The sequence below is a fragment of the Pipistrellus hanaki genome (genome assembly GCF_964339955.1).
Source record: "Pipistrellus hanaki genome assembly, chromosome: 9".
NCBI classification, from domain to species: Eukaryota; Metazoa; Chordata; class Mammalia; order Chiroptera; family Vespertilionidae; genus Pipistrellus; species Pipistrellus hanaki.
In genome coordinates this window covers 16619031-16641894 of record NC_140511.1, presented here as the reverse complement: position 1 = coordinate 16641894, position 22864 = coordinate 16619031, and the positions used below count along the sequence as shown (strand labels likewise).

Genomic DNA, 22864 nt, shown 5'->3' with positions numbered 1-22864 from the left:
TTTTCATTTAGAAAAAAAATTATAGATCTATTTGACTCTCTTAAGTATGTGTAACGTGCAACTTTGATTCAGAAAGAAGAGAAAAACAAAAACAAAATCTAGCACAATATCTGGCTCATAAAAATTTAATGTTAATCATTTTATTATTATAATGACAAGACAGATGAGACAGTTTTTCACATTACCATTACATTCATGCTAAGGATAATGATGCCATTTCTCCTGTTACAAATGCCATTTGATCCATTTAAAACATGTTATTTACTACTCTCGGACTATTTGGGCATGCTTAATAAAATATTATAAAACATTCCAAATATCCTTTACTAAGCAAAGCATCTAATTTCACACAACTTTCCATTTTAGTAATGGAAACAATAAACTCATTTCACTTTTTGATATTAAGCAACATGACTAACTTCCCCAAGACATGCCCTACAACCATATCATATTGTAGATCGGTCATCAATACGATGGTCTCAGCATTTTATACATTATGTTCCCACTTGAAATTAAGTCCTATTTACTAAAATGAAAACAGGCAAAGACAATGAACAGGCAGTTCATTAAAGAAGGAATACAAACAGCCAATAACAACACTGACATACCAATCTTATTTGTAATGAAAGAAATAGAAATTTAAAAAATAAGGTACCATTTCCCATTTATATTGGCAAAGATTCAATTTAAAAAAAAAAATCTAGAGTTTACCAGGGAGTATGCAGGTGGAGGGTGAAAGTGGGTCACACATTTAGAACTAACTTCAAGTGCAAGTTGCGCCACCATTTTGGAGAGCCATTTGGCAATGTTTATCAAAGCTCTACAAAAGTGTAATCCCTTGGAGCCAAATCATTCCACTTCCAGAAACTTTCTCAAGGACATAAGCACAGATCTCAAAATGTGTTTACAAGCATATTCACTGCACCACTGCTTACAGTAAATCAAATATCTAACAGAGGAAAAAACGAGTCAATTATGGAATACCCCCTACTACAGGCAGTAACTTTTCCTGGATGCCATTCTCCCCACCTCACTTCAGCATCTTCTTTACCAAGTCTGCTTCCCAAAGTCCACACTGGCCTTCTCAGTGAGCTGATCCGAGTCCAGGGAATCTGAAGGGAAATCTGGGGACTCATGGGAGATTCCTCCTCCCTGACAAAACTGAGAGGTGAGAAGAGAAACAGCCTTCCCTAGTTTTAGATGGAATTTTATGACATGAAACGAAGTTATAGCACCGCAGCTCTCACAAGTATGAGACAAGTCTAAGGCAAAAAGTCTCTCTAATGACCCCCCTCAACTGTGCACTGTATAAGATAATAAATGTATAAGAACACTTATTATCTCAATTATATTTAGACACTGTTACTTCTGGTCAAAGCATCCTAACTGATATTAGCCATTCAATAGAATACTTTAGAGCCAGGAAAAGTTTTGCCACAGAAGTATTTATGAACAGTAGATGTGCAGTTAAGAAAAAAAAAAAAAGAAAAAAAAAGTATGTTCCCATTTTTTATTAAAAAAACAAACACATTAATATGGACTCATTTGCCAATTAAATGGTTTAGAAATAGTTACCTCTGATATAGTTATGTCTGAAAGACAGGAATGTAAATGTGTCCTTACTGCAAATTTGCCTTTTCTGTTTTTCTACAATAAACAGGTACAGGCATGCTTCAGATATTGCAGATTCAGTCCCAGATTACCATAATGATCGTTTTGCTGATGGAGGGTCTTGCTAACCATTTGTAAAAACCCAACACCTGTGAAGCACAATAAAGCAAAGTGTAGTGAACCCAGGGGTGCCTGTCTAACCTAAGTTCTGCCTCCCTTTTCTATTTCTTCTGTCAACTCATGAGATTCTGGGGAGGGAGAAATGTAAACATGTATTCCACTAAGCCATTTTGAACTGGGAATAAGCTTTATTATAGGAAAAGTTGTTTTTCTTTTGCAAACTGCTTTGTGAAATAAAATTTAATAGTATAATAGTATCAGGCATTTATTTTTTAGTGAATACAGAATATTACAAACAGCTTTCACTTCCCTTGGTTACTTGTCATATCATGACGTTGTACCATTTCGTATCAGAATTTCTTCTGTGAAGCAAAAACAGTCCCAAAATGAAGGATCTTCAGGGGTCATAGGAACAGCAGATGAGATTAAATCTTTATAGGTAAGAATAGTAAACTGCCTCTGGGATGGTTTAGAATCATCTTGCGATGAAGCCTAAAAGGGAAAAATTGATTAGCTGACAGTTATACTGCATGTTAACCTTATGATCAACTTTATAATTAGGAAGATAACAAATAAGACCAAATTACATTTCAGTAATATTAAAATATAACATAGTAGGATTTCTAATTGTTTTTTACCCTTTATATGTTGCAATATAGCAAATTCAGAAAAATATGAAATAACCCGATTCTCACACTTTGTTCATAGCAATAACCTGTGATATTTGTTTACAATGTCGACTTACTGAGTCACACATCCAAAAATTCTAATTCAGGAGATGAGTTAAAAGGGATCCCAAAATATATAACAAGAAGATGGGGGTAGAGGGTGGGGAGCCAGCGGGCAAACTTTGGAGAAATATTCTAGACCCATAAGCACAGAGATGCAAAACTTCTTTAGGAAATGACCCACCAACACTAAAACTATATCTTATTCTGGCCCTTCTTCTTATTCTTCGAGATAGGGCCCTTGTTTACAACTGAACCCTGGAGACCTCCTTTAACAGTCTATACAATCTAGTAAAGATAATACTTGGATTTTATATAGTGCTTTAATTAACAAGGTCAGTACCTATGTGCTGATATGGTTGTTATCTCAATTCTATAGATAGTGAGGCTTGGGAAGATCAACAACTTTGACAAGCTCACCACACAGGTTTAAATGGTCAGCCTGGGCCTAGAACCCAGGTCTTCTAAATAGTATTCTCGTCCTTTTCCCTCTATGTCAATGCTGCTGCCTAAATAGATTCTCTCCAGTGAAATAAAAAGGAAGTACTATGTGTGCAAATGTTACAAAAAATATAAAGCTCTATGGAAATATTTGCTATTCAGAGAGAGTGCAGAGCTGAGGTAAAATAGGGTAGGTAATAAGGACAGGTAAACTTGGTCAGAACATCTTCAGATAACAGGGGTCAATTTTAATATGCCACCCCCTTTGAAGGAAGATAATCTATGAGGAATTTTAATCCTTTGTTAATCTAAGGCATGGTTTGTGGACTGAACTACTTTTCTGGAGATAATGGTGTGTGTGTGTGTGTGTGGTCATGCCACATTCTCTCATATGGATTCCTTAAAAATGATATGCATGTAGTTTCAATTATGATATTATCAATAGTCCTTACATCAGCGGTTCTCAACCTGGGGGTCTCGACCCCTTTGGGGGTCAAACAACCCTTTCATGGGGGTTGTCTAAGACCATCGGAAAACACAGATATTTACATTACGATTCATAACAGTAGCAAAATTAGTTATGAAGTAGCAACAAAAATAATTTTATGTATTAAACGGTCACGGCATTAGAAAGATTGAGAACCGCTGCCTTAAATACTTCTGCAGAATCACAACTAAATATTGGCTAAGCGTCCTTGGCCCTAAGTGTTTTTGTGTGTGTGTTTTGTTTTGTTTTTTAAACTTTCTCTACTTATCAATTAACAGAAGTTTACAGATTGTAATAGGAAGAATTGAGACCATGTTATGCCACAATATGATACAAGGATTCTCATGTTTTATAGTATAACTTAGGAACAATTGAGGATAGTACTACAAAAAGAAGGAAGAGTTCAATTTGCCAAGTAATTCCATTACCCACCACCTGCCAACTGGGCACCCTTATCTTCAAGATATTCATCGGGAAATAAACTACTGTTAAGATGACTAAGGTTGTGAAAAGGATGAGAACACTATTCAGAATACCAAGGTTCTAGGCCCAGGCTGACCATTAACTACCCTTCTTAAAATGTTGTGTAAAATCTCAGATGATCTTAAGGATTTGATTACAAAAAGCACTTCTAAATCTATAATCTAAAAATAAACAAAAAAATCCCTCTAAAGATGATGTAAATCAAATGATTATTTCTATTAATAAAGAAAAAACTCAAAGTTGATTCATGCTTTAAAATAGAAGTCAGAGAATCTTAAAATCTTACATCCTGATGTCTAGATCCATCGGGTTTCCTAAGAGCTACTGCAACAAAATGGTGTTCATCTATTTTGCTTTCCTAAAAAAAAGAAAAGGCAAGTAAAATATACAGATTACTAACTACATAAATTTAAGATATACTTTTGTTTACATCTTTAAAATCTCAACCTCTCTTTCTCTCTACCACAGTATGCTCTGGAGACGCCGTGGCAGGAACCTCCCGCAGTCTTTCCTCAATTCCAAGCATGCCTTCCTTGCTCTACACTCATCCTTTCTTCAACCCCAGTTGTGGGTGTCCACACCACTGAACTCATTCCGTTCAATTCACTCCCTCTTCCTGGGCCTGCTTACAGTGTAATAAACAACCACGCCTAAATATATGCATCTAATACACATGGTTTCCTTCCTTTGGTCACTGGTACCCTGAACTGACAGAACCCTCAGGGACATTAGGTGAAGAACTTCATTCCTCTCCCATGGCTGCCTTCAAAAACGCCCTGATGCATCTCCCTTCCCAGCTCCTGGACAAGCTCTTTAGGCACTTTCGGCTTAAAAAAACCCACTTCCCTCCAAGAACAAATGTACAATCTTCCCCCTTGACCTCACCTTGCTCTTGCATTCTTCCTCTCCCCTCTGGTTTCCTTAAGGGCGGGGACACAAAGGAAGGGGACTGCAGGAAAGGGGCAGAGTAACGGCCAATGCTGTTTAATGCCGTAATTAGAATCCTGAGTCATATGAACTATCCAAGGCCAGCTTATCTCACCGAGTGGGCACCTGTGGTATTACAGTTCTCTAGTGCTCTCTGTACCACTGCCTGGAGCTAGCAGTGTATTAAGACAATTCCTGACCTCAGCAACTAGCAGAGTGCCCACTGCCTCTCCCTTTTGGAGTTCCTTTTGAGTGCGGTACTTTCCTCAGGCCCAGTGGCCACCACTTTCCGCAGCTTCTATTTGGTCCTGAGGAACTCGGGCATCTTTACCACCAAAACGGTGATGCTCATCTGGCCCAGCCACTGACGCTTCCCCCTTCACCTTGTACTAGGCCTTCTCCCTCCCTCCCCATGAGTGAAATGGCTAAGGTTTAACATAATTTCGGTTATAATTTTTAAAGTTGTACTCTTGAAATATCCTAAATATAATTTACCGTTTAACTGATAAAATCCCTACCTTACTCAGCATGTTAGCAGTTTTAACCCAGCTCTCACCTCAGAATACTTTCTACCAGCCTTGGATCCCCTAACACTACTCTTCTGTCTTATTTCTAACTGTTTTTGTCATTCTTTTTGTCTCCTCCACCCCACCTTTAATTCTTCGTATTCTCAGGATGCTGTCCGAAGGCCTTCCTCTCTTCCAATTTAGGTACCACACAGCTGCAACTTAACCCCCCTGGCTTCATTTTCCATGCACATGTCAATGACAGTGATTTTTACCGCTGCCCCAGCCCTTCATTCTATTTACCGACACCTACACTTGGGTGTCTCTACAGCATCTCAAATTTTATTGACTTGCTCCATGGTATTCATTTTTTCAACAGAGGGTCCCATGTAAGTCACAGAATTGATCATAACATCATAATATCTTTGACATCTCACTTCCTTAACCTCCACCTAGACAGAACTTGGGTCTTAAAATACAAATCTGATCTTTAAACTCTGTTAGTAAACACTTGTTAAATTCCTTTTGAGAAAATTGGTGAACACTTCTCATTTTATCTACTCAACCCCAATTCTTTATTCTGGGCACCCACCTACTCTGAACACAATTCAGATGATTACTGCAGCAATCACTGCGTTAGTATTCAACCCATTTGCTGGGCTTTGAACACCCGATCCACGCTGGACCAATGACAGCAGACCACTTCCCTGGCTACAGTGACTAGTCAGAAGATAAGCATCAGATCCAAGCTAGGTCAGGGAGTCCCTTCTCCAGGACTCTTAGGACTTGGAACAAAAAGAGCGCGCCAATCTCTGTGGCGTTTTAACCTGTAAACGCTAACAGGTAAGAGTGGTGGGCAGTCATTCCTGCTATACAAACCAGAAGCTAAGAAAGCCGATGTACAAAAAGAGAAACAATGGGGGGAGAAAACTGAAGCCAGGATATATACAAAGGCAAAGGTAAAATAGAAAAGAGTTCTGAATTTTCCAGTCCTTAATTCTAGTGAATCCTGTGGGCCAGTTACATGAAACACTCTAGTATCCTATATAGTATCTTTCTGGATGAAATGAGTTTATGTTGGGTTTTTCTCCTAGCAACTAAGAATTAATTACAGACAGAAAACACCTTTAACCTGACCCATAATGCCTGTATGACTGTACCAATCTAACATGGAAGCCCCTCAGCTGACTTCTTTGGCTGTGCATACACACAGAGCTCTTTCCATTCAGGGCCTCTTTCCCTTCTCATTGTACTAGCTCACTCTGACTAACCTTCCAGCATCAGCTTGAATACTGCAGATTCTCAGTTTCCCTGACTTCATCGTCAGAGCACCAGGATTCAGTTCCAGCTGTGTTTCGTTCCAATGACTAGCCTCCCCAAATTAATCTCACACAAATGCACACAATCAGCAAGTCCTTACAGTTACAGCAATCTGGTCAATTTCTTACCTCAAATGCCCATTCCTTTTCTTCTTTTCCATCCAGAAACAAACGTGTTTCTTTATAAACCTGCCCTAAATCCAGGTTTAATGGAGACATATCGAATTCAAGCCGTTGCAATTCAAATCCGAGTCCAATACCTATGGCTTTTATGTAGCTTTCTTTCAGAGCCTAAGATACAGAAAAACATTTTTCATAAACTCTACAGGCCCCAAACATCTGGATCTTTTACTGGATGAAATAAAGTAGGCCTGGAGACAAACCAGCTGCATATCTTAAGGCAAATCATTTAAGTTCACTGTACCTCCACTTTCTCATGTGTAACATGCAACAATAGTACTTTCCTCATAGGTCTTTCATAATAATAATTAAATTAGCTACCTTATAAAACAGTCAATGTCTTTCAACATATACTAAATTTTATATAAGTGTTTGTTAAATAAAGCATCATCTGTATGAGTTCCTTTAGGACAGAAAACAATTCTAAAAAGTGATAAATAAAATGCCTTGTTTTAGCTCCAAAAGTAAACCTTCTAATTGAGCATTAAATATTTTCTTCAATGTCATTATAATGCAATAATGCATACATAAGAATCAAGTTCCCAAATAATAACCTAAAATTTTCTGCTCCTACTTTTTGCAAAGATAATGAAATAATTTCAGTCGTTTACTCTGAAAATTAGAAAGAGATTATACCCAATTCCTATAAAACATATCCAGCTGAGTCCATTCATCCTTAAAGCTTCTGATTGTTTCCCATTCTTTATTTGTAAACTTTCTCTTCATAATATGGAAGAATTCTGAAATTGAACCACGACCTGTCAATTGAGGAAATAGTGAATTAAAAATAGCAATTCTATTACCAAAACTGTTACAGATAGCACATAAAACTATAGGCCAACCTTACTTTTTAATAATCACAATAATCTTAAGCAAAATTAAAAGAATAACACACAGTGACAAGCTAGGTTTAGCCCAAAAAGAAGATAGAATTATCAATATTTAAGGAGGAACCAGGTAGTTTTATCAATAGATGCCCCTAAATTTTTGAAAAAATTTAGCAGCCAAACATGTTACACATTTTAGTCAAGAAAAAATTCCTATGTATAATAGAATATCATAAATCCATAAGAACTCTTAAAATAGAGCAAGTCTATCCTGGGTTTTAAATTTTATTTTGCTATATAACAGGAAAAAGGGGGGATGATTTCTTTATTATAATTAGAAATGGGTTGAATGCTTAAAGTTGTTTTTTTTTTTTAAGTTATTACATGACTGGAAAATATACTTATTTCATCCAAAATAACTGTTTTAACTTTTTGTAATATTACTTCTCCAAATAAAACAGATTTTAATTTCAATTCTTTTGGGGATACTATGGATCAGGCTCATTTAAAAAATATTTGAAATGTATCCCTAACTCATCTACTTCTACAGACAACAAAATATTACATAGTATTTAAAAATACATGACAAAAAGGACAGAACTCAAAGAATCCGATTCCTAGAGTAAAGGGCTAAGACACAAATTAAAACATACAGTGTGCCTTTCCTATTGTATTTTTCAAAATATTACAATTATGTGTCTGACTCTTTTTGCTATTATTAGGCAGGAACTTTCTATTATCATCCATTTATTCTACAGGTATGTAAAATATGTACTGAACTAATGGTTAAAACAAGTCAGTCCCGGTGCTTGCCCTCACACACTTACAGTTTAAGTGGCCTATCAGAAAACTGGGTCCAAAGCAAGGCAGGTAAACACGAATGTTTACTATATGAATAAATGAATGTTAACCATTATTTGGTAAGTTATTTCTTAAATGTGCTCCATTATTTTCCAGAAAACCTCTTGAATGTAGTCCCTCTGGAGATTCTGTCAAAGTAGCTTATCTACTCTGCCTCTCATTTCTAAAATATCCAACTCCAAAATCTGACATTCTTAACTGATAGACTATAATTCTTAAAAAATGACATCTGCCAACATAGAATGCCTGGAAAAAAGATGTCAAATCCCCTTACTTAATGCTTTATTGGCATGTAATAATTATCTCCCGCATGACAATTCAACAATTAGCACTCTTATGATTATTCACACTCAAGTACCCAAGTGCTAGAAGCATGATGAGGAAAATAGATACGATCCTTATCTTCATAGGGAGCTTAAAACTCCTCCTACAGCAGTAATTCTCAACCATTTTCATCTCATGGCACACATAAACTATTTACTAAAGTTCTGCAGCACACTCAAAAATATGTATTTTTGCTGATTTGACATATAAAAACAATAGGTATAATTTTGATTCATTCACACTGCAAGGCTATAGTACTGGCTTTTGTCATCTTTAAATTTAACAGTATAAGGGGAAAAAGGTTAGTACCCCTGATTAAATAGATATTGCATGCTTTAAGAATTCTTGTGGCACACTGCTTGAAAATCACTGTCTTACAGTAAAGAAGTACCTTTCCCATAGTTATTTTCTACTAAGAGCAGTTCTCCCCAAAATTAAGATTCCCCCATCATCCCCACTTCAAGACAGCCAAAAGTCTCCTCATGTTTAGCCAGGAGATATTTCCAACAATCCTACAATAATACATGGCCCTTTAATTCAAGACAAAGATCCTCTTTTATTTTCAAGTTCATTAAACTCACTTAATTCATCTCTGTATTCCTAGCCTTCTCATTTTCTCAAGAATAACATTACATTCATTTTATGAATTCAACTGATGTCTAATGTTTGTTAATTTAAAACTATTATTTCCTAAGAGTAACCCAGCAAAGCTATAGTCATTTCATGTAATAGCATTGTTGAAGTATTAAAATGTGGTCTTAGGAGTGATCTTAAACTGTGATGAATTCCTGTGATAGTCATGCTTATTCCTTAAGGCCCTTAATAAGAGCTATCTTGTTAAAATGCAAGCATCACCACTACATACTTGCTTGATAAATTACATACTAAAGAAAGTAAAGCAAGCAAGCTTGCAAAGGTGATGAAAGTACATCTGACGATTTTAACTGAAGGGAGCACAATAGGTACATAAATCATGAACTGTTTCCTCCTTAGTAGATTCTGGCACAAACAGGGTAAATAATAACAATGGGAAGCTAGCTACCTTGGATTTGGAAGACAGCATTATATAACTGGAGCGGAACTGGAGTTTAACAGTACTATATAAGAGCCTAAATTTTTAAAAGATATCCTTGTTGTCATATATAGAGTAATTTTATTTGTTGGTTTCTTCAAGTTACAATTTCATAATCTTCAAGCCCTCTGATTTTTAATTAAATATGATGGGGGCAATCAAGAAAAAAAAAACACATTTAAATATGCATGCCAATAAAGCTGATTAACACAAAAAGCAACATAGCACAATCACTGAAAAGCAATAATATAACTGATTATGTACAACTAAAAGTATGTGATATGAGTGCATTTTCATATACTTTTAAGAGCATCTTATTTATTGCACAAAATAAGAGATTTGACGGAAAAAGAAAAAGATGATTTTATAAACATCCAGCCAAAGCACAAGAGTGCCACCCTGTGGCAATGTGGTGGAAATACAAAGTGGACTTTATTTAGAAAATTTGAACAAAAAACAAATAAAAAATCAGTCCAGCCTGTATGGCTCAGTGATTGAGCATTGACCATGAACCAGCTGATTACACTTTGATACCAAGTCAGGGTCAGGGTCAGGGTCAGGTTGCAGGCTTGAACTTGGTCAGGGGGAATGCAGGAGACTGCTGATCAATGATTCTCTCTTATCATTGATGTTTCTATCTATCCCTCTCCCTTCTTCTCTAAAATAAATTTATATATATATATAGCAGCTAGAAAAACTGGACAAAATATTTAATTAAAAATCAGTAGGAAATACCACAATAGTAATTTGTCCTTCAAACTATCTGAAGACAGCACAATTATTGGACATACCAACAGGCAAACCTGCCTAATAATACCATCACATATTCATATTTATTACAATCTTCATTTTTATCATTCTACTACTGCACATATAGAAACTAGTATACACATAAGATAAACTTACTTAAAATTTATTGGGTCGGCAGCTAAGTAATTGCGGGTTTCACACATATATGGCTTCAGTTGAATTTTTAGGTTTGCAGACGTAGTACAAATGTAAAACACATTCTGTTATTGATAGTTGGCTATTCAGCTGTTAATCAGTAAAAAAAGTTTTTTGATCTGTTTTGTAGTTTTCGTTTGGCGTTCGTTGAAAAATGGAAAATCAAAAGGAACATTTTCGTCATATTTTGCTTTTTTATTTCTGCAAATGGAAAACGCATCGCAAGCTCATAAAAAGTTATGTGCTGTTTATGGTGACGAAGCCTTAAAAGAACGGCAGTGTCAAAATTGGTTTGCCAAATTTCGTTCTGGTGATTTTTCACTCAAAGATGAAAAACGCTCTGGTCGTCCAGTTGAAGTTGATGACGCCCTAATCAAAGCAATAATCAATTCGGACTGTCACAGTACAACACGTGAGATTGCAGAGAAGCTTCATGTATCACATACATGCATTGAAAATCACTTAAAACAACTTGGCTATGTTTTAAAACTCGATACATGGGTTCCTCACGAAATTAAAGAATCACAGTTAACGCAACGCATTAGCAGCTGCGATTTGCTAAAGAAACGTAATGAAAATGATCCATTTTTAAAATGACTGATGATAACTGGCAATGAAAAATGGGTTGTTTACAACAATATCAAGCGGAAAAGATCGTGGAGCAGGCCAGGTGAACCAACTCAAACAACATCAAAAGCTGATATTCATCAAAAGAAGGTTTTGTTATCAGTTTGATGGGATTACAAAGGAATTGTCTACTTTGAACTCTTACCACCCAACCGAACGATCAATTCTGATGTCTACATTGAACAACTAACAAAATTAAACAATGCAGTTGAAGAAAAGCGGCCCGAATTGACAAATCGAAAAGGTGTTGTATTCCATCATGATAATGCAAGGCCACACACATCTTTGGTCACTTGGCAAAAATTAATGGAGCCTGGTTGGGATGTTTTGCCACATCCACCATATAGTCCTGACCTTGCACCATCTGATTACTTTTTGTTTCGATCTTTACAAAACTCCTTGAATGGTAAAAATTTCAATAATGATGATGATGTCAAATCGTACCTGATTCAGTTTTTTGCTAATAAAAACCAGAAGTTTTTTGAACGTGGGATTATGATGCTGCCTGAAAGATGGCAAAAGGTCATTGATCAAAATGGGCAATACATTACAGAATAAAGTTATTTAGTTCCATGAAAAAATTGTCTTTGATTTTCTTTAAAAAATCCGCAATTACTTAGTTGCCGACCCAATATATAGATTAACCAAGTTTAAAAAAATCAGAATCCCCATTTTCTAGTTTAATCTTGAAGGAAAGCAGTATTAGATATTAACTAAATGTTCACAATAAAAAACTAATCAAGGTCATACAGCAACTCGTAAGCTTATTAAGCGCATAGTATTAACCTACAACAATATAATTTATAGTCAAATACTGAGGTTGCTATTGCAAACCTACAGAAAGAAGAATCCTACTAATACCAGAACCTCAAGACCAACCAACATCAATCTCTCCTCACAATAAAATCAGCATCTCAGTTAAAGTTTGCCCCTCTATTAGGAGGAATTCAGCAATGTTCACATGTGTGCTTCATAGTAATGAAACTGAGCTTTAGATAATAAATTATATTAGAAATCCCAGTAGTTTCATTTTCTAAGTACTGAATTACATGTAATCTTGCTTCCATGGGAGGTGACAGTCTTCTAAAATTTGATTAATATCTATAATATAATAATAAAAGAGTTATATGCTAATTAGACCAGACGTCCCTCCTGACGAAGCTGGATCGGAGGGAAGCCAGCGGGTTCTGGGTGTATGCGGGAGGCCCGGAGGAAGTCAGCCCAGGTCCCAGGTGCTGGAGGGAAGCCTGTGCCTGCAGCCCAGGTCCTGGGTGCCAGAGGGGAGCCGGTGCCAGCAGCTGGGGGAAGGCAGGCTACTCTTACACGAATTTTCGTGCATGGGGCCTCTAAGTGTACACAATAATGCTTGACTTACCAGCTCACTGGTCTGGGAATTTATCCAGATACAAACTCAGAATAAAACAAAAATGTCTAGCCGAAACCAGCTCAGTGGATAGAGCGTCGGTCTGCAGACTGAAAGGTCCTGGGTTCAATTCCAGTCAAGGGCATGTACCTTGGTTGCGGGCACATCCCCAGTAGCTGATCAATGATTCTCTCTCATTGATATTTCTAACTCTCTATCCCTCTCTTCCTCTCTGTGAAAAATCAGTAAAATATATTAAAAAAAAAAAAAACACAAACAAAAAAAAATGTCTAAACTGCTAATATAGGTTTCATAAACTACCACAAAGCCTGTAGCATGCTATTGACAAGGAGCTCTTAAGCCCTCCATACAAGTGGCTCAGCACAGAACACTAGATTGAAATACGATGACACAGGCTTGAAACTCTCCACCACCTAGGCAGGCCCAAACTGCAGTTGCCTAGTGTTTTTATTCCAATGTGCATTTATCAACACCTACATGTATCAGTACACACAGGCCAGAAAAGGGCCTGCAGTTTGGCCTACTTGGCTGCAAAGGTGTTAGTTATCTTTCAAGTACAGGGAAGGACTACAAAAGCAGGGTAGAAGGGCAAAGGGTGGGGCCACTCTGAGAGCCAAAGGACAGAACAGGGAGCTACAAAGTATTAAACTTAGGCCTTGACACCTAATGCAATTTGCTCCCCTGGGTTTTGAACTTGGTTGTGACCCAGGCATGACCCCCTTTTTCCTTCCAATTTCTCCCTTTTAAAATGGATGATTTTAAATTTTGTCCCACATTGCATCATACAGTCTCACCCAGGCCTAACTTAGATGATTCAGATAACGAGATTTAGAACTTTTGAGTTGATATTTAGATAAGACATAGGTTATAAAGTTAATGTTGGAATAGTTTAAGACTTAAGGATGCTGGGATGAAATAAATTTACTTTTTTTTTTTTTTAATATATTTTTATTGATTTTGTACAGAAAGGAAGGGAGAGAGATAGAGAGCTAGAAACATCGAGGAGAGAGAGTCATCGATCAGCTGCCTCTTGCAAACCCCCTACTGGGGATATGCCTGCAACCAAGGTACATGCCCTTGACCGGAATCGAACCCGGGACCCTTCAGTCCCCAAGCCGACGCTCTATCCATTGAGCCAAACCGGTCTCGGCTAAATTTACTTTCTTAAAGCTATAAATTAGTGAAAAAAGTTGGGCATATCTATCTATATAGGAGCCTAAGCGACTGTCCAACCAGTAGCTATGACATGCACTGACCACCAGGGGTAAGACACTCAACACACAGGCATGGAAACATGAAACAGACTGATGAATCTCAGAGGGAAGGGGAAGGGCAGGAAAAGATTAACCAAAGATCTTATATGCATACTAGAGGCCCGGTGCACGGATTTGTGCACTGGTGGGGTCCCTCGGCCTGGCCTGGGGAGGATAAGGTGAAACCAACTCAGTGCACAGATTTGTGCACCGGTGGGAGGGTGCAGGCCAGGCCAAGGGACCCCACCGGTGCGCGAACCTGTGTACTTACCTCTAGTTAAGAAATAAAGATGTAAGATTTTCCTTCAAGTATTCAAAGATAGTAAAACACATTACTACATCAGACTCCACACTTAAGCCCAGGATGGTGATGGTAGTGAGTACAAAACTTTCCCTGGCCAGGTGGCTTGGTTGGTTGAGCATCAGCTATACACCAACAGGTTGTGGGTTTGATTTCCAGTCGGGGCACATACCTAAACTGTGGTTCAATCACAGTTGGGATGCATATGAGATGCAAATAATAGATGTTTCTTTCCACATCAATGTTTCTCTCACTCACCCTTCCTTTCTCTCTCTCTAAAATCAAGAAAAACATATACTCAGTAAGAACTAAAATGGAACACACACACACACACACACACACACACACACACACAGAAAGAAAAGAAATAAAGATGTAAAGTGTCCAGAACTATTAAGTACTTAATAAATCTTAGGTCTAAAGTTTTTGGGGTAGTTGTTATAATTCCTCTTTTATGAATTTTTTCTTGAGTTCTTCAAGCAAGTCTTAAGTAATTTTCCTATCAATACTCACAAGCATTTTTAAAAATATATATTTTTATTTATTTCAGAGAAGAAGGAAGAAGAGAGATAGAAACATCCATTATGTGAGAGTATAATGGATCTGCTGCCTCCTGCAATTCCCCCACTGGGAATTAAGAATTAATAACATTCACTTTCATGTTTTTATCTATCTATCTATCCAACTCAGATGCTGGAAGAATTGTTTAGCCATTAGGATCTAAAACATACTATGTATATATACACACAAATTCTACAGGAATACAGTTAAATATAAAAAGAAAATTTAGGTTAAAATCTAGGAGACTCTATAACCTATGATTGGGAATAAATCTTTTACCAATTTTTCCCCCCCAAACAAGTCAGAATTCAGAATTTATCAAGGAAAAGACAAGTATATTTAATCAAGTAAAATTCATATGGCAAAAAATAAAACCCAATTCAAAAGATAATATATAAATACTGGGCTCTAATTCTTCTCTCTCCAAGTTGTCTATTCTTTTGCTAACACCACACTCATGTTTATAATGCCTCTTTTAAAAATGGTAAGGCAAGTCTTCTTAGATATCAGTTCCTCTATAAAAACTTTAAATTTAACCTAGCTCCAGAGACCGTAAATCCTTAAAACATTATCAATAAAGCCTGGCATTGAGAGGCCTAGTGCAGTGCCTAAATACACAGGTTTTGTAGTATGGGTTGAAATCCATGATCTTCTTTTTAAGTTACCTTGAGCAAGTGTCTTAATCTATTCTATAAAATAATAACATTGCTGGCCCTTGAACAATGTTTCAACTGTAAAATTCCACTTACATGTGGATTTTTTCCAATAAATATAGTCAATCCACCACATCACAGAGTTTCACATCTGTGGATTCAACCAACCACACACACACACATACACACACTCTCTCTCTCTAGATAGATAGATAGATAGATATATTGGTTAATCCTCACCCAAGGATATTTTCCATCGATTTTTTAGAGTGGAAGGGAGGGGCAGAGACCGAAAGAGAAACACAGATGTAAGAAAGACACACTGAATGGCTGCCCTCTGAAAACGCCCAATGGGACCGGAGATGGAGCCTGCAACCAAGGTATGTGCCCTTGACTGGAATCAAACCAGGTGCCCTACAGTCCGAGGGTCACTGTTTTTATTTTATTTTACCCCCACCCCAGGCTTTCAGCACCCTATTGATGTGTGTGTATATATATATATATATATATATATATATATATATATATATATATATATACACAAAGTCTTTAGTTAATTACCTCTCACCCACCTGTTCTCCCCCATCTTCACTCTGAGATTCCGCACTGTTCCATGCTTCCAGTCTCTGGATCCACTTTGCTCATCAGTTTATTTTGTTACTTAGATTCCATGAGTGAGATCACGTGATACTTGTCTTTCTCTGACTTACTTCACTTAGCATGATACTCTCCAGGTCCCTCCATGTTGTGTCAAAGGGTAAGAGATTCTTCTTTTTTAATGCTGCATAGTATTCCATGGTACCACAGTTTTTAAACCCACTCATCTAATGATGGGCACCTGGATCTCTTTCCAGATCTTAGCTATTGTAAACTGTGCTGCTATAAACATAGGGATACATACATTCTAATTGGTACTACAGGTTTCTTAGGATATATTCCCAGAAGTGGGATCCCTGGGTCAAATGGAGATCCATATTTAATTTCTTGAGGAAACTCATACTGTTTTCCATAATGGTTGTACTAGTCTGCATTCCCACCAGCAGTGCATGTGTTCCCTTTTCTCTACATTCTCACCAGCACTTGTTTGATTTTTTGATGACAGCCATTCTGAAAGGAGTGAGATGTAATATCTCACTGTGTTTTAAATTTACATTTCTCTGATGATCAGTGACTTTGAGAATATATAAGGAACTCATACAACTTAAAAATAGAAAGACAGACAGTATTTTTGATGCAAGGTTGGAAATCCACAAATGCAGAGAGCTGACTGTATGCATTTTTCTATGCCATTTTATGCAAGGGACTTGGGCACCTGCAGATTCTGGTATCCGCGAAGGTTCCTAATACCAGGGCCCTGCAGATACTGAGGGATTACTGTAGTTAAGTCTTGGGGGAGTCCAAAGTTAGACATACATTTGCCATTGCATTGGATTTCAGTGCTCCTGAGCCCAGTATTTGTTCAAAGGTCAACTGAACTTACATCCGAGGCTTAAGTGGATGAAACAAGATGATACATACAAGGGATTTAACACAATGTCACACACATACGAGTTACCCAATAAATACCAGTTCTATATTATGACCCCACTCAAATCCTCTATACACTGGGATAGATCCATTCAATAACAGAAAGAAGAATACTCCCGCCAGTGAAGACCTGGTTTTTCAGTAAGATGTTCAGAAATTCAGAGTACCAGGGAAGTGCAACTTATTTAAGCTACTTACAGGCTCTAAATCTCCAAGCTTAAAAAAAGAAAAAAAAAGTGCTTTTAATTAAGCATATCCTGCAAAAAACAAATCTAGAAGAATGTAGATGAACCTAGATAGAAATGATAATGGAATAGACTACAGCAGGAACAAAGCTGAAAACTGAATCTAAGCAGGATGGAAATGCAGGAGAAAAAAACTAGGGAGATAAATGGAGAGTGAGGAAGACTCAAACGAAGAACTATTTTTTTAAAAAATATATTTTATTGATTTTTTACAGAGAGGAAGGGAGAGAGATAGAGAGCTAGAAACGTCAATGAGAGAGAAACATCTACCAGCTGCCTCCTGCACACCCCCCAACGAGGATGTGCCCACAACCAATGTACATGCCCTTGACCAGAATCGAACCCGGGACCTTTCAGTCCGCAGACCAAGGCTCTACCACTGAGCCAAACCGGCTTCGGTGGAAGAACTATTTTTAATCATAAGTCACTGATGAGAACAGTTCATATTCTAACTAGCATCTGATATGAATACCAATTTTCATTATGGTTGTGTAACCATTTTTTTCATTTCTCAACAAATTTAGTATTTTCAGCAAAAGTGAGAAGTCATATCATTTGTACATTCAATACATATTGAGCACCTGCTCTGTGCTGGATACTTTTAAGTACTAGGTATACCGGGCAAAAAAGAAACAAGCATGGTTCCTGAACTTATCTAATGAGGGACATCAGATAATAATCAAATAACTAAGTCCTAGTTACAGTTGAGAAGGGCATGAAGGAGAAGAAGATCAAGCAGTCAGAAAAGCCCTGCTGAGGAGGCACTGGCTACTTCTCATTTTTTCAAGGTACTCAAGGAAAGCATAGATGGAAGAACAACAGAGGGACCACATTTTTTGCCAACCTTGAACAAGACAAAGTATGCTACATCCAAGGTAATAAAAGAGTAAAGACAGAAAATAGTGAGCAGAGAGAGCAGTTAGAAATGCAAATGGTGGTAAATGAGAATAAGATGATAGGGTTATATGTTAAAGAGGTTGGATTTTATTAAGAGCCGACTGTCTCTCATGGTTATTGATGTTTCTCTCTTTCCCTTCCTCTCTGAAAGCAATAAAAATGTATTAAAAAACAAAAACAAAAAACAACCTAAGTAGTTTAAGAAAACTGCTGTAGATTTGTTTGAAGACCACGCCAACTCTGTATTAACGGGGTAAGTACAAAAGCAAATGGGAAATTAAGAAGCCAATAAAATAGTATAGGAGATGCCTCATTAGAAGGAGACAAGAAACAGGTCCTACCACAGTCCTAGCCATCATATATACCATAACTTACTTTATACTTATTATACTTAATTTATGTAACAGTTGTTCTAGAATACAGTCCTATGATAGCCATTTCAAAACAATTAAATTAATATTGAATCTCAAAACATTGAGTAATTTTGTGCTAATTAATATCCAGAAAAGTTTATTATAACAATGTAAAGCAGAAAATGTAAAAACCTTGGGGGGGAAGTATCATAGTTGTGGGAAGCATGAGAATTGGTTGTAAAGTTTGTAAGGAGGACATTGCGGGGGGGGGGGGGGGGGGGGGGAAGGGAGGGATGCAGGAAGGCCCCCACCCTGTTTATCGAATTCTGACTTAGAGAAGTGCCAAAGGTGGTGCCCCTAATTATTCCTAGACCTTTCCAAACAGGTCTGTGCACGTGCAGACCCCAGGTGTTAACTGGAATCCTTATGCTTAATCCTTGGGTGTCCTTTCTTAAAGGACACTACAAACACCTGTGCCCTCCCAATATTACTTATCCTATTGATTATATCTAAAAGATAAACTTTATCTCAAACTGCTGCTGCAATAAAACCCTCATGAGGCAGCAAACATTGTGTTGGAGTAATCCATTCGTCATTAGCTCAGGGTCTGCTGGTCAGCCCTGGCAACACTCTTTTCCAAATTTAAATAATCGTTTTTATACTGTATCCATCTTGTCTTATTTTGTAAATATTGGAACAAAACTAACAATTCACAAAGGTAGCTTTTTATTAAGGTATTACATGTGTTCTTTTTTAATAGAACGCCATGGAAAATTAACTCAAGCCCAGTTCGATTTAACATCATTTAAATAAGATAATAAGAGCTATTGAAAATCTTTTCTTTACACATTTAAGTCTTCTAAAATAGTTTCAAATTTAGTCTTTCTTAACAAGCTGAGGTATAATTAAAAAATCTTTACATTTCACTTTGCCTCTGACAAAACATTACATGGAGAATCTATTCTTTAAGATATATTTTTATTGATTTCAGAGGGAGAAGGAGAGAGATAAGAAACATCAGTGATGAGAAAGAATCATCTATCGGTTGCCTCCTGCAACCCCTGCATATGCCCTGATCTGGAATGGAACCACGACCTCCTAGTTCATAGGTCGATGCCCAATTGTGGAGCCACACAGGCCAGGAGAGAATCTATTCTTTATGTAGAAGTCCATTAATATTCAAATAAATATACCCTTTATATTTAAGCATGTACAATACATTTCCTGGCCTGATTACTCAATAGGTATGAGTGGAGACAAGGAGCTACAAACTCTTGTACTACAAAAAAGCAACATTACCTGGAAAACTAGTTTTCATTATATCAATTCCAACCTGTAGCTCAGGCTCAGCAGCAAGTACAGCATAGTCCCCTTGATGAGAGATGTTGAAGTTGAAATTGGGGTAAGGATTCAATGAGTCTTTTGCAAGAACTGGTTTTCCTTTTGCAGTTCTTTGCAAACGAATATTATTCCAAGGGATATTCAATTTCTCTGTAATTAATTTCCTTATCATCAGACGACCAGCCTGTTAAGTAAAACATAAACATTTTATATGTGTAAGTTCACTGCCTGTAACATACAAAGTAAAGTAAATTTTGGTGGTTTCTAAAATATTTTTTAGGTTTTTAAAAAACATATTGCATTAAGATTTAAGCAATGCTTAAGAAGAGAAAAAGTCTCTCCTTAGCAATTCTCTCCCCTCAACAGATACTAACCAGTATTAACAAATAGGCATCCTTCCAGTCTTTTTTTTTAATACCTAAATGTAAGTTCATATGCATATGATTTTGCTATCTATCTACAAATATGTGATCCTACTCTATGTAGTATTCTACCATGTATAATCTTTTTAACTTGTGCTGGGGATTATTCCATATCTGTACATAACCATCTGTTCTGTACACTTTTAACTACAGCATAATGCTTCACAGTATCAAGGAAGTATAAGTAGATTGACTTACTCTGTTATTGGACATTTTAGGCTACCTCTAGTTTTGCTATTATAAAAAACTAGAGGTCCATTGCATGAAGATTCATACAATAGATCTTCCTTCCCCTGGATGCAGGCATTGGTTTTCCTCCAGCACCCGGGACCAAGGCCTCTGCTCTGGCCACCGCCTTCCATCTTTGCTCCAGCTGAAGTGTCACTTCTGTAGCTTCCCCACTCTCATTCCCCCCTCCCCCGCATAGTAGATGTCCCGCCTGCCCAGCGGCTCTGCATCTGCTCCTCACCTGCATCCTTGCTGCCCAGAGCCGCTGCCGAGCAGGACCGCCAGGAGCTATGTCAGGTTAATTTGCATACTAACTCCTGATTGGCTGGTGGACATGTAATGTTTAATTTGCATATTTCTCTTTTATTAGTTTAAATTCCCCAGTGAGTAATGAACCCTGTTGTACATATATCTCTGTGCATATGTGCAAGTACTTCTAGATCCTACACACAGCGATTTCCAAATGGTGTGATCAAGAATTTTTAAAACATGCAATATCAGACTATTCAGGGGCACTGGTCTCTTTGCCCTTAGATTGTCAAATTATAAAATGACAACAGCCAACACAACAACCACCATAGGTGTGAACAAATCAAAACTATGCCTATTTTTTAATCAGATTGTCAAAAAATTTTATTTTCGGTGTGCCATGATATAAAAAAAAGGTTGAAATTCACTGCTATATACCCATCACTCACTTTCAACAATTAGCCATGCATGATCTATCTTCACATACATTCCCTCCTACTCTCCCCCACCTCCAACTAATACTTAAAAAAAATTACTATAATCACACAAAAATATTCAGGAGTATAACAAAGTATACAATATTTTGTAAGATACCTTTTGTTGTTGTTTTTTGGTTTTTTTTTGCTTCAATCTAACAATGAGTTTTAGATACCGCGATATTTTGAACTTCACAATTCCTTACAATTGAAAAAAAGAGTATAAAAATATTCACCAATATGTCTTCAAAAGATTAATGAATTAGCCCAAACTTCAAGTGAAAAGGTGTTTCAATATAGGAACCATTTCAAGAAATTACTGTTTTTGAAGGGATGGCAAATTGCAGGCTGTTTCAAACTGCGCTGCACAGAAATAATTTTGAAATCCAATTTTCCATCTGTTGCTTAAAAACACATAATTAAAATAAGTAATCATGTTTAAAATGCTGTTTTCCAAGCTATGTGGTCAGGAAGGTACACACGGGGCCGCATCCTCCTTGGGCTTCCATTTCTCTGGTGAAGGAGGCTGGTCTAGGCCTCTTCCAGCTCCAGGGTGTGCAGAGATAAACACAGTCACACCCACAGTATTTGGGGGACCCTATCACGCGTAGGGTGCCCCCAGACAGTGGAGGGATATTTATTTTTTTTAACACATTTTATTGATTTTTTTTACAAAGAGGAAGGGAGAAGGATAGAGAGTTAGAAACATGGATGAGAAAGAAACATCAATGAGCTGCCTCCTGCACACCACACCTCCTATTGGTGCATGCCCTTGACCGGAATCCAACCTGAGACCCTTCAGTCTGCAGGCGGATGCTCTATCCACGGAGCAACACCAGTCAGGGATGGTGGAATATTTAATAGGCAGACGCCCAAGCATGCGCCCAGGCAAAAAAGAAATAAATAAATAGAAAGGATAACAAATAGAAATATAAAAGCAATCATGACGAGGAAAGAAATCCAAGTTCTCCGTAGGTCTTCCCTCCACCTTTGCAGGGTTTCGCAGGGTCCCGTTTCCATGACAACGTGGGAGGGGCTCATTTTTGCCGCGAGCGAGGCCTCGGAAGCGACCACAAAGGCCGGGGAGTCCAGGCCGAGGCTCAGCCTCGCAGCGCCCACACTCCTCGCCCAGACCCGCCCCGAGGGTCGCCGGCCCGTCTCCCCACAACAGCTGCTCCCTCGGCCCCAAACACCCAGGACCCGGAGTACCATGGCTGCCTTGGCGTCCCGGGCGAAGACAAACTGGCCAATGCGCTCTTTCTCCTCGGGCTGGATGGACCGCACGGCCAGCAGCCACTCGGCGCGGCTCGGCAGCCACGGGCCGCAGGGAAAGGCCCAGCGCACGCCCTCCATCGCGGGCACCGAGCAGAACCGCCGGGCGTGCGGCCTCGGGGAGCATCCACTGCAAAGGAACCTCGCCGCCACCTCGAGCCTGGGGAGCACGGACGCAAACCGGGCCCCACCCCCTCTTCCGGCGTCCGGGCGGAAGAGGCGGGGCGACGCACAAGTTCACACG

The 22864-nt window shown here is 38.0% G+C and overlaps 1 protein-coding gene across 1 annotated transcript; it reads right to left on the bottom strand.

The window, feature by feature from the left end:
- Window positions 1–111: 111 nt before the first annotated feature.
- Window positions 112–22827, bottom strand: AASDHPPT (aminoadipate-semialdehyde dehydrogenase-phosphopantetheinyl transferase). The gene is made up of 6 exons (XM_084895163.1): window positions 22558–22827; window positions 19932–20157; window positions 7439–7560; window positions 6752–6913; window positions 4157–4228; window positions 112–2223 (listed from the first exon to the last, which is right to left on the bottom strand). Exons 1-6 carry the CDS (start codon window positions 22699–22701, stop codon window positions 2059–2061), a joined length of 891 nt encoding a protein of 296 aa, XP_084751289.1. The 5' UTR covers window positions 22702–22827; the 3' UTR covers window positions 112–2058.
- Window positions 22828–22864: the final 37 nt, after the last annotated feature.

What these genes read in the sequence shown, in the direction of transcription:
- AASDHPPT (XM_084895163.1), bottom strand. Translation starts at nt 22,701, where the DNA reads ATGGAGGGCGTGCGCTGGGCCTTTCCCTGCGGCCCGTGGCTGCCGAGC. An exon ending in AATGAAAACTAGTTTTCCAG is followed by an intron (nt 7,561 to 19,931) that starts GTAATGTTGCTT and finishes CTCAATTGACAG; the next exon opens with GTCGTGGTTCAATTTCAGAA. An exon ending in ATGGATCTAGACATCAGGAT is followed by an intron (nt 2,224 to 4,156) that starts GTAAGATTTTAA and finishes TTTCCCTTTTAG; the next exon opens with GCTTCATCGCAAGATGATTC.